The following is a 15,451-nucleotide window of genomic DNA, read 5'->3' as shown; positions in this document are numbered from 1 at the left end:
AGCAGAGGTTAATTTTTCTGATTGAATGTGTGTGTGTTTTTTTTAATTGGCTTAGTGACAGTCAAAGTATAAATCCAGTCCCTTCCTTTTGATACAATAGCATTCAAAGTTATACATTTATGCTCGTGACTAATGGAAACGTAAGTTATTAAACACATTTTAATAAGAATGACTATTGATTAAAGGGTTTATATTATTCCGTTTTCTGATCTGTATTATAATGTTGTTTCCTCATCAAAAACAGACCTGGAGTTGTGTTTTGTTTCATTCACACGTTTAACACACAAATCCTGCCTACTTCTCTCAAACTGAAAACACCATTCCACTTTAGAAGAGTACTTTTTTTTTTTTTTTTGAGTAATAGAGCACCTTCAAACTGTAAACTGTACAGTTGTATGCACTCGTATATTCATTGTGGATGTTTTGGCTTTTAAAAATCAATATCAAATTAAATTCAGCAGATGTAACAAAAACCTAAGTATCAAAGAAGAAAAAAATTCACATTTATTTGATATCAAACAGGAGTTCAATTAAATATCAGCTGATGATGGGCTCTTACAAAAGAATGAAGATGAATGCAATCAGTGCTGCCACAATTCACACGTCTAACCATGGTCTTTTTTCCATTTTTTCTCTCAATACTTCAGTTAATAAATTAATGAGTGTCAAAGGATGAAAACATGTCCGTAAAAAAATGCAATATTGCAATGACACAAAAAAGTCTTAAAAAACTGACAATTTCTTTCAAGTAAAATAAATTACACCCAATTCACTCAAATGTGTGCATGGCCCGGTGGTAACAAATATACTACTCGCAAAACTGATTCATGAAAGCAAAAAGCACTTCACAAGCAGAGACGTGAGCATGGGTTCATATGGACTAGTATCTTTTCATATTCAAACATACTACGAGTCAAGTGTGAGAGGAAAAGCACATTTCCACCATTTGTTATCCTCATGACTTTGAAAGGGCATTACTACAGAATTGATGCCATTTCATTGTTTTTTTTTATTCTTTGACTTTTTACACTAGTGGTACAGCAAAATATATTTTCTTTAGCTGTTACTTTGACAACAGTTAAATGTGCAATAGAGAAAAATATAAGGCCTGAGTCTGAATTAGTGGTTTCTTTACAATCCTGACTGTGGAACTAGTTCTTTGACTAAAAAGAGCCGGGTTTACAAAGTCCCCCGGCAAGAGTCAGGAGTCACTCAGTTCACTTTGATCCATTCTTCTTTGAGCAGACGTGTGGAGGAGAGAGAGCTGTCTGCACCTCTTTAGTCCAACAGTGCAGTCCTCACAGTCCTCACTGCTCGGGCCTCACTTCTATGTATTTGTGTTAATGAGTTCTGTGTGCAAAAGTCTTTTATTCATTCTTTTACCACCCAACAACATTTCACTTCCTGTTCTAACAGGAGGAGGTGTCGAGTGCAGAGCCAAGCTCAAAGCGAGAAGCACCCATGGGTGAGCCGTGTGCAAAGGGAGAGGGCTGCTCAGAGGCTGGTGATGAGTTGCATTTGTCCATCAGCGGCCGCCTGTCCATCAGGGGGACCGTCCTGAGGACAGTCCTGGGGACAGTCCTGGCCCTCAGGGGGCAGAACACAGCCGTCGCTGGGGGCCCGGTGTATGTGGTAATAGGACAGGGGCGGGGGCCCATCGCCCAGTTCGGGCATGCTCTTCCTGTAGGCGTCCTCAGTGTCACTGCGGGGGGAGTGGGACAGCTCCTCCTCCTCAGGGGGGTAGGGGGAGGCGGAGGGGGAGTCCTTCAGGTTGGGCATGCTGGTGTAAAGGGAGTCTCTGTTGTTGGGGGACTGGGAGTCCGTGTCCTCAACAGTAACAGTCTCGGGGCCCTCCAGGCGGCGCGGTGCTTTGTGAGCACTGTACAGCAGAGAGTGAGTCCTCTGAGGAAGCAGCGGGGCCTCCAGCACCTCCTTGTGGTGGGGGTGCAGCAGCAGCTCCAAAGGGGCGGGCCCCCCTCGAGCAGGGCCCCTCTGAGGGGACGAGGCCTCAGTGTGGTCCGCCACAATGGCGTCGTCCTCGCTGCCGCTGCCCTGGTCCAGAGTGGCCCTGGTCTGAGTCCGGTCCCGCTCCCTAGGCACGTGGCGACCCTTGGGGGCCCCGCGGGGCCGCAGGTTGTTGTGGACAATCTCAGAGATGATCATCTTCTCGAAGGCGGCGTCGTCCAGGTTGAGGCCCCCCAGGTCTGCGGGGGCCCGCACGGCCTCGTAGTCATCATCGCGCAGAGAATAGCTGTTGTTGAAGTTGCCGTTGAGGGGCAGCGTGTCCATGGCGCTGATGTCCCTGCTGTGGCTCAGTGAGTGCTGTCCTACAACAGACAGAGAGAGACAGGTGAGGGGGGGCCCGGACCTCTGCACACACAGCTGCACCACACACACAACACATACTGCTCAGGACACTTTGATCTCGGCTCATTTATATTTAACACTAAAGTTTTCAACTTCTAAGTAGATGCCAATTATCTCCCCACCTTGTCTGGGCTTGTTAAATCTGAATATGATCATGGCCAATCTAAGACTTGATCCTGAACAATATTGCACGAATGAGATGAAAAAATATATACAATATTCAACAGCCAAACATACTACAACAAGTCGAGCAGCATCCAGATAGCAACATACAGTCCACGGGCCGCAGAGAAATAAATAAATCCATACTTAAAAAGCTGATGGGAAATGTAGTGACATTAACAATGAATAAAACATTCCACCTTTGAAAAGAAGGCAAGGCACGAGTAATGTTGAACACAGATGGCCGTCAGGCTCTGCACAGAACAGCACAAGCCCCACACCAAGACACAGGCACGGTGCAATGACTCACTTTGCCACCACTCACATCAAGTGTGTCTGCTCAGGCTATCTGGCCTAAGAACAGCTGATGTGCAAAAAAAGTAAAAAAAATAAAAAAATAAATAAGATGCCTTTTTCAATTGCAGCAAGAGAAAAAACAACTAGAGGAGACAAAAGTGGAAGCTTGTCACATGTAGGCAGGATTCAGTCTGTCCAGTGCCGATTGTGCCCTTGCAATTAACTGTAATTTAGCACGTGTGATGCCCGGGTCCAAACTGTCCGGCGGACGCAGAGTGACAGCGAAATTGCAGGTTTTAGATCCAAAGGACAAATCAAGGACAACTGAATCCTGAGCACAGCAGGTGAGAGGGTTCAGCGGCAAGCACAGTTTAACTCTACAATCAAAAAACAGCATGTTTCTCTGCAACCGGTCCCTATGTATAATGACACATTCATCGGAGAGCACTTGTAGCATACAGCGCCGTGCTAATTTTACATAGGAGCGTGCTCAGGGCTCAAGTAGCAGCATGGAAATGAAGGGGGCTAGTCTGATTTGATGTAGGGCTTTATTGGCGGGCTGAGCTGACATTTTGTGGAGCGAGGGGAGACGACGACGCTGGCAGGCTTTACACAGAATAACTACAGTCATAGGTTTTAAATGGATGTGTCTGAAAATGGATGATAGCAACGGGAGGGAAAAAGTGCTTCTAAAAACAACATCAAAGACAGTTCTAAAAAAGACGAGTGCACCGAGTGAAAGGGCAAAAAGGAGGAGAAGGGGGGATTATTGGAGACTTCTGCGAATAGGCCCTGCATGGTCGGAATTTGCATTTGTTTATATAGAACCGGCGGGTTTATAGCGGGCAGGTATTGTCTACGGGGAGGGGAGACCAAGTGAACGCAATTCAACTGGACACGGACACAGCTGCAGTCTGGGAACATTTCCAGCGGAGATTCGGCCAAGATGTTATCCTTACTGATTTTTACAGCAACGCACCCACATCTGTAGCGCATTACTCAGTATTAATACACTTCTAATGTAGGACACGCTCATCCCAGTCCAGCAACCAGATATAATGACAAAAGCAGGTCCGAAAATCTGGAAAAGGGCCCTGTGTTGATTTTGACATCCCCTCTGCGGTTTTGTAGTTCTTCGTAGAGATCTTCGTTTGTACCTGATGTATGTTTAATCGAGTCTGCACATTTCACCCGGGTTGTATTGATAGAGTCGTTTTTGGGGTAAGTTCAAGTGGGGTAGTTGGAGGTGAGTGAGGGTATTATATTGCTGCTAATAACTCAGTGGCTGTTTGTAGATCCAAAGGGAAAACCCCAGCAGAAGCAGAAGTCATATTTAAACAATATAGAGCGTATTTACTTGACATTTTCTCATATAAAGAAAGTTCGCCACTATTTTAAGGTCCAGAGCTGTGGGATATTGGGACACAACATCGCCCATAGAAGTTAAGATAAAGTGGACTGATTTTTCATGGTTCAAGCTAAGTTTAAAAATAGCCTCACCAACATACCAACATATGTGCAGTGCAAAATATTAAATGATCCCAGTTAAATTGAGATTACATTTTTGGGATACCACAAATTCAACAATTAAATTATCCAATCTAGTTTTACATCTATGAATACCTGAGGGCTTAAAGGGACAGTCCGGAATTTTGGACATAGGACCTCATTTCCTAGTTAGCCAGAGTGTGGAGACACTTTTTAAAATATGCCATCCAGTATTTGCAGAGGTCGCTGGTGCTAGACTAGCGCAGCGTTTTTACTTTGGTTCAACGTTGATTTATGAGAGAACCAGGACCGAACAAGGACTAAAACTGGACTAAGCCAGAACTGAACCAGGACTGAGTGTCGGGACGGGCCCAAAGGTGCGCCCGCGTACACCATCGGGTGATCGCAGGAGAAAGGACTGGCGCAGAGCTTCGCCCCCATGAGGCCGAGCACAGCTGCTGCCAGATCACATTTTGCGGACACAGTTAGTCCTGTTATAGTCCTGTTATAGTCCTGTTATAGTCCTGTTATAGTCTGTTATAGTCCTGTTATAGTCCTGTTATAGTCTTGTTATAGTCCTGTTATAGTCTTGTTATAGTCTGTTATAGTCTGTATAGTCTTGTTATAGTCCTGTTATAGTCCTGTTATAGTCCTGTTATAGTCCTGTTATAGTCCTGTTATAGTCTTGTTATAGTCCTGTTATAGTCCTGTTATAGTCCTGTTATAGTCTTGTTATAGTCTTGTTATAGTCCTGTTATAGTCCTGTTATAGTCCTGTTATAGTCTTGTTATAGTCCTGTTATAGTCCTGTTATAGTCCTGTTATAGTCTTGTTATAGTCTTGTTATAGTCTTGTTATAGTCCTGTTATAGTCCTGGTTCAGTCCTGGTTCAGTCCTGGTTCAGTCCTGGTTAGTCTGGTTTAGTCCTGGTTAGTTGGTTAGTCCTGGTTCAGACCTGGTTTAGTCCTGGTTCAGACTAGGATTCATATTTATTTCATACAATCCTTTTGTTTTATTGATACGTTTAAAATATTAATACATTTTTTTAAAGTTAATATTTGTATTGGCCATATTATAGACTCAATGTCGTGACATATTTCAGTCACTAGGGGGGGCAGTGCCACCCCTGATCCCTATGCCCATGTCCAAAATTCCAGACTGTCCCTTTAAAGGTGCACCTGCCACTTGCTCGTCTACATGCAAATGTTGCACAATATGGCATTAAACTTGTGTTTATGTTGCATTTATTCAACTTTGCATATTTTATTTTGCTCAAAATATGTTCAAACATTCTTACTGTGGGCAGTCTTGCATCTCCATAGAGCTGACCTGTAGATTGGCCAGGGGGAATCTCTTACTTGTCTCTACGGAAATAGATAGATTTATGCCATAGGTGAAGTAACAACATCTCCATGGAGACAAGCAGGCGCTGTATCTTCCACCAGAAATGTTACATAGCAAATAGCAAGTTCAGTCTCTAGTCTGGGCAATTGTAAAGAAAAATAGGTTTATTATAATGATATAAAACTATTTTCTACTCCATGCTAGTTCATTGTATTCACTCTGTACCATTAAACTAACTGGCTGTTTAGATTGGACAGGCCTCTTGTTTAAAAAGTGCTCCTCTCTCTTATGGGAATTGCTTGGCTCTACAAACAGCATCTGTCCTGATTGCCTTTAAATAAAACCTAGACAGAGTACCCTATAACCACCCCTACTTCAAATCAACATTACTTCATTACGGCCTTAGTGGGATATATAGCCATTTTAAATCACCATCTTCCCTAAGGACCAGACATTTAAGCATGACATTCAAAATCTACCTGCTCTACAAACATTTCCACTTTTTATTTATCTGCGCTTACTCCCATGTTAACACGCAATTATCCTGCAATGATTAAGCGGCATTTTAAGGGCCGTAAACTACGAGCTGTCTGCTGATACAAGACGCCGGATTCGAGCTACTGGGGCTGCTGAGCTCACCAAAAGGGGGGAAAAAAAAATAAAAAAATGGCGCGAGTGGAGGCGGGCGGGAGATGAGTGCACTTCACTTCTTTGATATTACTGCGCGCGCATTGTTTTGGTCTGCAACCCCGGCTTCATTATCAGCAGGTTTCATGCGCTTTCATTGTTGCAGTTAGCCCCCTCACAGCCTAGAACAATATAGCGTTTTCACATTTATGCATATAGCTATACATTTATGCATATTATCTCTTTTTTTTTTTTTTTTGTACACGCACACTTGCTATAGCTGTTTTTGTATATTCTCTTTTATCATCAAATGCCTGCAAGTATCTGAAGGCTATGCCCGCATTGCGTCATGGGCCCTTCTATTTTTTTTTTTTTTTTTTTTTTCTTCTCGCTCCTTTGATTGAGTTCCCCCCCTCGCTCCACCAGAGGAGAACTAGGTCACCATAAACATTGACATGACTTAAATCAAACTTATCCCCGTTTCAAGTAAACAAAATGCACAGGCCTATATGGTGTAATAGGATAACTGATAAGTGAGTCAACACAGAGGAATTCCCATTTGGCGGCGTCTTAGCTTGCGTTAGATAACAGTTTGATGAGACTTTATTCTACAAAGTTTGACACAGGGAGAATGAAGAGCAAATCTGGCCTAATTATTTTCAGCGTATTCTTTTCGTGCTGAGTTGGAGTCATAACCTCAAGTCAATGAGTTCAGAAGAAGAATAGAAGAATGGACTTATGCACGCTGTGTGGACTGCAAAAGAAGTCTTATACGTGACAATTATGGACGTAGCAATAAATGAACTTCCAAGACCATGATCCTTTGCTCTTTCAGTGCAGACTACATGAAGAAATAACTCTTATAACAGTACTTAAGACTTTTCAAGGCATTTTAAAGGTGTACTATGTCACTTTTTTGTTGGGGGGGTCTGTCACCTGCTAGTTTCTATGGATACGAATGTTCCACAGTATGACATCAAACAGCTCTACATTTATTCAATTACAGGTGATTTTACCTCAAAATTACCTAAAAAAAACATTCATTGTGACCGTGAGCTGTAGGGGTGTACAAAAATATTGAAATATCGATATATCGTATTGTTTAAACTGATGATACAGTATCGATATCGTGACTGCTCTATCTATATATGTCGCCAAGAGTATTTTAAGGTATATTTTACTAAATTAATTTGCGTAAGAGCTACAATTGTTTTGACATTTTCACCGTTTTGAGTAAAATGGGTGTTTTTCAGATTAACTTCGCACAAACTTAGTGAACGTAGTGGACTTTTAGTGTTGTTTTTAGTTTGTTTTTTACTGAACTGTATCGAATCGTTTTGAAATATATCGTATTGAAGCATACTGAATTGAAAGTGCACTGTATCGAAAAAATCATTTTGAAATATATCATATCGAATCATACTGAATTGAAAGTGCACTGTATCGGACAAATCGTTTTAAAATATATCGTATCAAATCATACTGAGCTGAAAGTGCACTGTATCGAAAAACGTATCATACCATGGCCTATATATCGAGGCATGTATCGTATCGGCAACTTCTTAATGATAGCCTAGTGAGCAGGGTTGCCTCTCCATAGATCTGACTTGTAACTTTGGTCTGGTTTGGTCTCCATGAAGATAAACGAAAAGAAAAATTTTATACCATACTGTGAAACATTCCAGACAAAGCAATAACATCTCCATGACAAAAGGCACTTGACAGACCCTCCTTCAGAAAAGTTACACAATGCATTTTAAAAGAAAATTTGGTTTAGCTTCTACAGAATATTGTACCATGAGATGCATATCGTGAAAGTATTGCATCGAGAGATTTGGGTATAGTTATATTCCTAAAGACAATGCTGCAAGTACGAAGAAAGCCCATTTAGAATAAGCCCACTTCCAGCCTTGGTTTGTTTGGTTGTTCTTTAGCTCTCAAGATGAGGTGAGGTGATTAAGAAAAGCTTTTGCGGCAGCACTGTTGTGGAAACGGAGTCCCCTTCCGTGAACTTCTATATCCATGATTTAGCAGAACGATGTGGCTAGCACTTTTGCCTCACAGTAATAGCACTGTTAGTGGTTTCTACAGCTCCTGACGCATTGGATCAATCTCGCACTGAAACCTGCATTTAAAAATTTGGGAGATTTAGTTGTTTATTAGTCTTTAGAAATGAAACGTAATATTAAAATTCGATATATATTACGCAAAATTGATTCTTGTGAGCTTTAAGCCTTGTGATAATGTTTCCACCTCCTCAAAAACATACCTAGAGTTGTGTTTTGTTTCATTCACATATGTATGAGTAACCCTTTATTTTTAGTTTGTCTACATCTCCAAAGCTCAAAATGTGCCTTGTGATGTTGTGTTTTAAAGCTCAGAAAATAGCATAATATATAGGCCCTTTAAAATTATAAAAAAAAAAAAGAAAAAATTGATGATCATCTAACGCCTTTGCAGTAATGCAGTTTCACAGCATGCAAGAAAACGATACATCCATTATAAATCATATCTTCTGCTTCTTTTGAACTCACTAACTTTAAAGCTTACTGTACATAGCATAATAGAACAAAGTCAACATCGAGACTTTGTTCAGCCAAGTCTGACACAACCAAAACGAACAGCAAATCCACTCTAATTACTTTCCACACATCTCATTCTCACTGTGCCAAAGTCGTGACCTCGGGAGTGGCAGGGTTCAAGGTAAAACGTTTCAGATTTAAACAGAAAAACAAACATGGAGCCGATGAGGAGGCTGAGAGAAGGACGTGCACCTGGGGAGTGGAAGGCCGGCGGGGAGGGCGTATTGCACACCACAGTCTCTGCCAGCAGGTTGTTATAGGGGTTAGTGTCGTGGGTTCGGAGCAAAGGGTTAGTTAGAAGGTAGTTCCCAGTCATTCCTGCAATGAGCCAGACAAGGAGAAAACAAGCATTAGGAAAAGGGAAAGAGTTTGAAGGTTAAACAGTCAGTAGGCAGGGCTGTATCTGCAAAATGTGAACGTCGGACATGCCTGGGGGCCCAAAAATAACTAGGGGGCCCCAAGCTGAATGTTGTTCAAGGTCTCTTTATTTGTTTCAGGTAAATCTGAAAAACTAATAATAACAATAATTTGTTATTGAGAATTTATAACTTAAGTCTTTTTTGTCTCTGCACAGCACTTCAGCACTTCAAAAACAGTTTTGTTTATACTGAAGTTATATATTATACTGATAATATTGTTAATACAATATTTAAATGTATTTATTTGTTATTATTTTTGTTTGTTTTACTTATAGCAAATTTATGGTTTTAGGATTTATTTGATTTTACTTTACTTATAGCAATTTTACGATTTATTTGATTTTACTTTTTTTTTTTTTTAAGTTTGTTATTGAGCATTTATAACTTAATCTGAAAACAAAAAAAACAAGGTGTTTATACAATATTTTTTATTTATTCACTTTATTTTGTTTACTTATAGCAATTTTAGGATTTATTTGATGATGATTTAACTTTTTTTAAGATTGTTATTGAGCATTTATAACAAAATGTTTTTGTTTATTATTTATTTATTTTTTGTTTAGTTTACTTTAGTTTTTCATTTTTTTTGTCTCTGCACTGCACTTTGGAAACTGTTTTGTTAAAAAAAAAAAAAAAAAGTGTGATATAAAAATAAATTTGATTTGAAATATTTGCCAATAGCTTTTTCCCCCTTATTGATTATTACATTATTTTCTTGGACTGTTGTAGCACTAGAATATAATTTGCGTATGAGTAGAGATAATAGATACTTGTATAACAATTTTTCCCTCTACTGCAGTAACCCATAAGAGCCCCCTAAAATGAACTGTGCATTGGACCCCCCCCAATATCTAGAAGCAGCCCTGTCTGCAATACTAAACAAACCCTGAAGCCCTGAAAACGCGATTATAGATTTACGACCTTCCTCTTCTGTTATAGACAAAAAGGAAGCAGACTTGGTTTTATGGCTAGACACTGCTATCCAAACAGACTGACAGCAGCGAGAGAGACAGAAATGTGTTTAAAATAAAAGCAGTTAGCCAGTCGGGATGTTAGACAAAACACGTCTAAGTGGCCTGCAGTGAAAAACACAGACTCGTCCTCAGCGGGGCTATAGGAGTAAAGCGGGTTGTAATAACTGCTCAGAACTCCAGTCTCTTGTTATTTTGGCAACTTTTTTTTTTTTTTTTTTACTTATTATTATCTTTTAAAATCTTTTCTCTTTCTTATTATATTCATTGTGGCGTGTGATCTAAAATGTCCAAATAATCTCAATTGTGGATCAATAAATTTTGTCCAAGTCTAAATCCTCATCGCGACGGATAACTGAAAATGAACTTTTATTTTCATTTTTGTGCTGTTTTGAGCGGTTGTCATATTATATTTTGAATTGAAACTGAATGAAAAGATAATACCCATGTCAGCTAAAAGTTGTAATACTATTACAACTATCTACCTACCTGCACTAGTACTACTACTACTACTGCGCTCCAATACTTTTGACTCTCATCAGCCCTCTATTATACCAGCTTTAACATCGCTCCCCATTCTCACCAATCCTGTTCCAGACACTGGGAAAACGCGTCGAACTTTGATCCGCAGCCAGTTTTTAATGTTATTTTTGCCCGCTTGGAGCTACGCGTCCTTCATGTCTGGCTCTTTTCTCTTTCCTGCTCCCCCCCCTCCCCTCCCCGTGAGCCGCACAGTGTCGTGTAGGCTAGATCGATTGAAGCGTTCAGTGTAGCCTGCGAACTTCATTCTGACAAAAGCGGGGTGAATATAGGGCTGGTGCGTGCGTGTCTGCTCGCTTGGGTTAGCCTGGTTTTTTTTATTTTTTTTTTGTGTTGTTTCTTTTTCTTTTTTGCGTACCCTGGTTGAGAGTGGAGGTGCTGTTGATGTCTCCGGAGATGAAGGAGGATTCCGACTGTTTCCTCACCGTGTCGTTCCACATTCTCCTGATGCGGCTCTGGAAAGGGGGATAAGAGGGGGGAAGGGGGGAAAGAGAAAGAGAAAGAGAGAGAAAGAGAGAGAGGAGGGGGGGAGATAAACAAGGAACATTGATCAGGACCAAACTGTGCCGTGTCTGTAGTACGGCTTTGTGGATCTCGTGATTGAGTAATACAAGCCTGCCGTGTGCTTGGAGAGGTAGGTGGTAACAAGGGCTGGAGAAAAGGATCGATAGTTTAGTGTTTAGAGTACTATCAACATGTGAAATGGGTATTGTGGGGGTCATTGAGTGTCTAAGCTGCTTTATTAATATATGATGTTGTTTCTTGTCCAATACAATGCGAGTCAGATGTGGCAGATGAAACAAAAGCATCAATATGTCGAGTTCATTCATATTATTCTCTAGCTGAATAGGATTTTCATTGTAACATATAGCCCTCATAGGTGCAATTATTTCCATTTGAAGTGACTCATTGACGGCAAAAGACCTTTAAAGGTGCAGTATGTAACTTCCACGAGATGTTATTGCTTTGTTTCCTCATCAGTGCTGGGAAGGTGACTTTTAAAATGTATTCCCCTACAGATTACAGATTACATACCCCAAAATGTAATTTGTAACGTAATCCATTAAATTACTTAAAGTAAGTAACGGAATGTGAATACTTTGGATTAGTTGATTTGCTGTAGAGAAGCAAAGAGGAGGAGCTTCACATAAGATGTTTTATCTGCTAAAAAACAATGAAAAGCCCAGACTTTACTTAACCAGATTAAAAATATTATTGATAGAAGAGGAGACATGGTCTACGCGGCATGATTTAGTCCTGGTTTAGACCTGGTTTAGACCTGGTTTTAGACCTGGTTTTAGACCTGAGTTTAGATCTAGTTTAAACCTGGTTTTAGACCTGGTTTAGATCTAGTTTAGATCTGGTTTTAGTCCTGTTTCAGACCTGTTTCAGACCTGTTTCAGACCTGGGGTAGACCTGGTTTAGACCTGGTTTAGACCTGGTTTTAGTCCTGGATTAGACCTGGTTTAAAACCTGGTTTAGACCTGGTTTTAGACCTGGTTTTAGACCTGGTTTAGACCTGGTTTAGACCTGGTTTTAGACCTGGTTTAAATCTAGTTTAGATTTTTAGGTTTTGAACCTGGTTTAGTTTAGACCTGGTTTTAGACCTGGTTTTAGACCTGGTTTAGACCTGGTTTTAGAGACCTGGTTTAGATTTTAGACCTGGTTTAGTGTCCGGCAATGGTTTAGTGGAATTACAGAAAAAAAAAAAAAAAAAAAAGGGGGGGGGGGGGGTGTAGACCAAAATGTGAAAACAGGAAAATCCCTCTGTAAATCCATTTCTTTCAACAAAGTAACTGTAATCCAATTACCACTCACTGAAACAGTAACTGTAACTGAATACAGTTACTCATAATTTGTACTCTGATTACGTAACTCCGGTACATGTAACTGTTACTCTGTTACTCCCCAACACTGTTCCTCATCAATGACACACCAGGAGTTGTGTTTTGGGTCCGTGTACCATTCTTTCTTTTGTATTTCAATTAAGAATGAAAAACAATAAAATGGGAAACAGTTTTTGTTTCATTTTTCCATTTTAGTGTCAAACAAAATAACAGATTTTGACCTCCATTTCCAATATTTTATTTAAATATGTATTCTCTTTGCCTATTTCAGTTTTGATACTTTATTCTCTCTGGTTTATTTGCCCCGGAAGTTCTGCTGCAAGAAGGACTGACCTGAAAAATCATTGCAATTTTGCGGACAAACATAGCGACGTTTGCTTTCACGTCCTAGAAAGTAATTGTTGAACTCCATGACAAGAAACAAGTAGCAGCGATAAACTCTCCTTTGTTCAGTTGACACCATCGAACTATAATAAAAATAGTCTTTATTATAGATCCATGGTTGACACTGCAGCAGAACGTCAGGGGCAAATGAACCAGAGACAATAAAATATCAAAATTAAAATAGACACCAAGACTGATTTTAGATTGGCATTATTCTAAATAAACTTTAAATCAAATATTGTAAATAGAGGTCGAAATCAGTTTTTTTTTTTGTTTGACACTAAAACGGAAAAATGAAATGACAAACTGTTTTCCTATTTCATAGTTTTTCATTCTTAATTGAAATTCAAAAGAACGAATGGTACACGGACCGTTTTGTTTCAAACACGTTTAACACATAAACCCTCTGTATTTACTACAGTTTCAGGTTTACTACAGTTGACAGGTGGAACAGAGCATTGTGACGTTGGGAGATGAAGACAGACAAATAATAAAGGATTATTCAAACATGTCTGAATGAAACAAAACAACTCCAGGTCTGTTTTTGAAGAGGTAACAACATCATAACTAGCCTGATTCATCAGCCGGTTTCACTTCATGGAAACCGTCTGACCTTGCAGCATGAGGATTCGTTTGCTCAACTGTAGGCGGGTCCTTTTTTATTTAACCAGTCGCTGCTATTTGGACGTGACGTATGTAATGTGCCAGTATATTAAGCTTTTTCCAAATCCCTTAGGAAGCAGGACAATACCATCTTTCCCCTTGATAAAATTCAACAAACAGTCCTTTTGTTCCGGCTTTAAATCCTCGAGTCGTTGCCAACACAGAATGTATGGCTCTTCGCTGATTGGCTGGTGCCCGGACTCACACTCCCAGGGTTTTGGCGAATCATCTAGTGTATTCCGATTCCTGACCTAGTCGCTGGAGAGAAATGAACTTGAGCAGAGGCACTAGGTGACCAGCCTGGCTACATCATAACATGGCTCAAAACTCAATTTAGCGTAATTCACTATAGAAATGTTTCTGCAAAGCGACGATAAAGGTGGGCAGAAAAGTTACACAGTGCCCCTTTAACATGTTACTTTTTGCCTTCACTTTTCTCAGGGTCACTGTGGTAATCTGGTTGGACAGTGATTTGTTGGATTTTACACTGGACTGACACATTTCCTGTCTCAATCAGCCCCATACCGTGACTGGAGGATCCCATGTGAGTGGAAGTGTCTTGCCCTTTGATACGACAACAGCATGTGCTCAATCCGTGCAAACCGAAAAACACTCAATCGATTTACTCACTTCACCACTGTAAAATATGGAAATGTATGCCTGTATAGTATATCTCTATAGCCTTTATATAATGCTTTTCTTTGGCAGTAGGAGATACACAGATGGCCATACGCTTACATCGCAATATTTACGTCGAAGTAAATTGTAACAGAATGCGCAGACATATTGCCAGCATAAGTTCTGATTATTTTTTGTCGGGAATCTAAATTTAAATCACCTTTTAATCCAACCACCCCTGCTCCTTCCTCAGTGACATTTCTATTAATAGCTTCAACTTCGCCCTCGCGTTTCTACTCAGACAATTCAAAACAAAAAAATACAGCCCGCTAAATTGTAAGTGCTCTTGAGAAGTGGCAGCCCGAGCAGCAGAGGAGATAAGGAGTGGTCTGCGTGTCACCCATGTTCTTATCAGTTCAAAGCGTGTCTATCACAAACCATTACAGGCAATAGAGGCCGCAAATGTATTTTCATTCAGTTCAAAAAAAGACAGATCACATTATCGCCTTCTGCCTGCTGTGTCATAACAAATCACTAATATTTCCTGACTGTATAAACTTCAATCCTTTCTACAGCATCTACTACATCTACTACTATTGTAACGCTGACTACTACATATTAACTACTAAATGTTAACAACTACAGCTACTACTACCACTACTTATTAACTAGTAAGTATTAACTACTGCTGCTACTACTGCTACATATTAACTAGTAAATATGAACAACTACTAGTTCTAAATATTAACAACTACAACTTCTACTACATCTACTACTACCACTTCTACTACTAGACTACTACTCCTACTTCTACCACTACCAGAAATACTACCACTACCACAAATACTGCTACTACTAAGACACCTACTACCTACAACACCTACTATTACTTCACCTACTAACTACTACTACCACTGCTACTACACCTGCTAACTACTACTACTAATACTCCTCCTACTAACTACTACTACTACGACACCTACTAACTACTACTTCGACACCTACTAACTACTACTTCTACTACTACTACCTACAACACCTACTACTATTACTACCTACTACTACTACACACACTATTACTACTAACTACTACTACTACGACACCTACTAACTACTACTACTACACCTACTAACTACTACTTC

General features: G+C 40.1%; 1 protein-coding gene across 1 annotated transcript in view; it reads right to left on the bottom strand.

The window, feature by feature from the left end:
- Positions 1–486: 486 nt before the first annotated feature.
- Positions 487–15,451, bottom strand: part of LOC110159573 (adhesion G protein-coupled receptor L2-like) — a 254,156-nt gene continuing 239,191 nt past the window's right edge. Inside the window, exons 19-21 of the mRNA XM_055151769.1 lie at positions 11,155–11,251; positions 9,059–9,184; positions 487–2,327 (exon numbers count right to left, since the gene is read on the bottom strand). Of these exons, the coding sequence (XP_055007744.1) occupies positions 1,495–2,327; positions 9,059–9,184; positions 11,155–11,251 (1,056 nt within the window). The 3' untranslated portion in view covers positions 487–1,494. The remainder of the gene's footprint in view (positions 2,328–9,058; positions 9,185–11,154; positions 11,252–15,451) is intronic.

The sequence above is a fragment of the Boleophthalmus pectinirostris genome, unplaced genomic scaffold (assembly GCF_026225935.1).
Source record: "Boleophthalmus pectinirostris isolate CB_2022bp ecotype Guang Dong unplaced genomic scaffold, ASM2622593v1 HiC_scaffold_16, whole genome shotgun sequence".
Lineage (NCBI taxonomy): Eukaryota > Metazoa > Chordata > Actinopteri > Gobiiformes > Gobiidae > Boleophthalmus > Boleophthalmus pectinirostris.
Note: the sequence above shows the minus strand (reverse complement) of the source record. Positions and strands in the feature narration are given on the sequence as shown.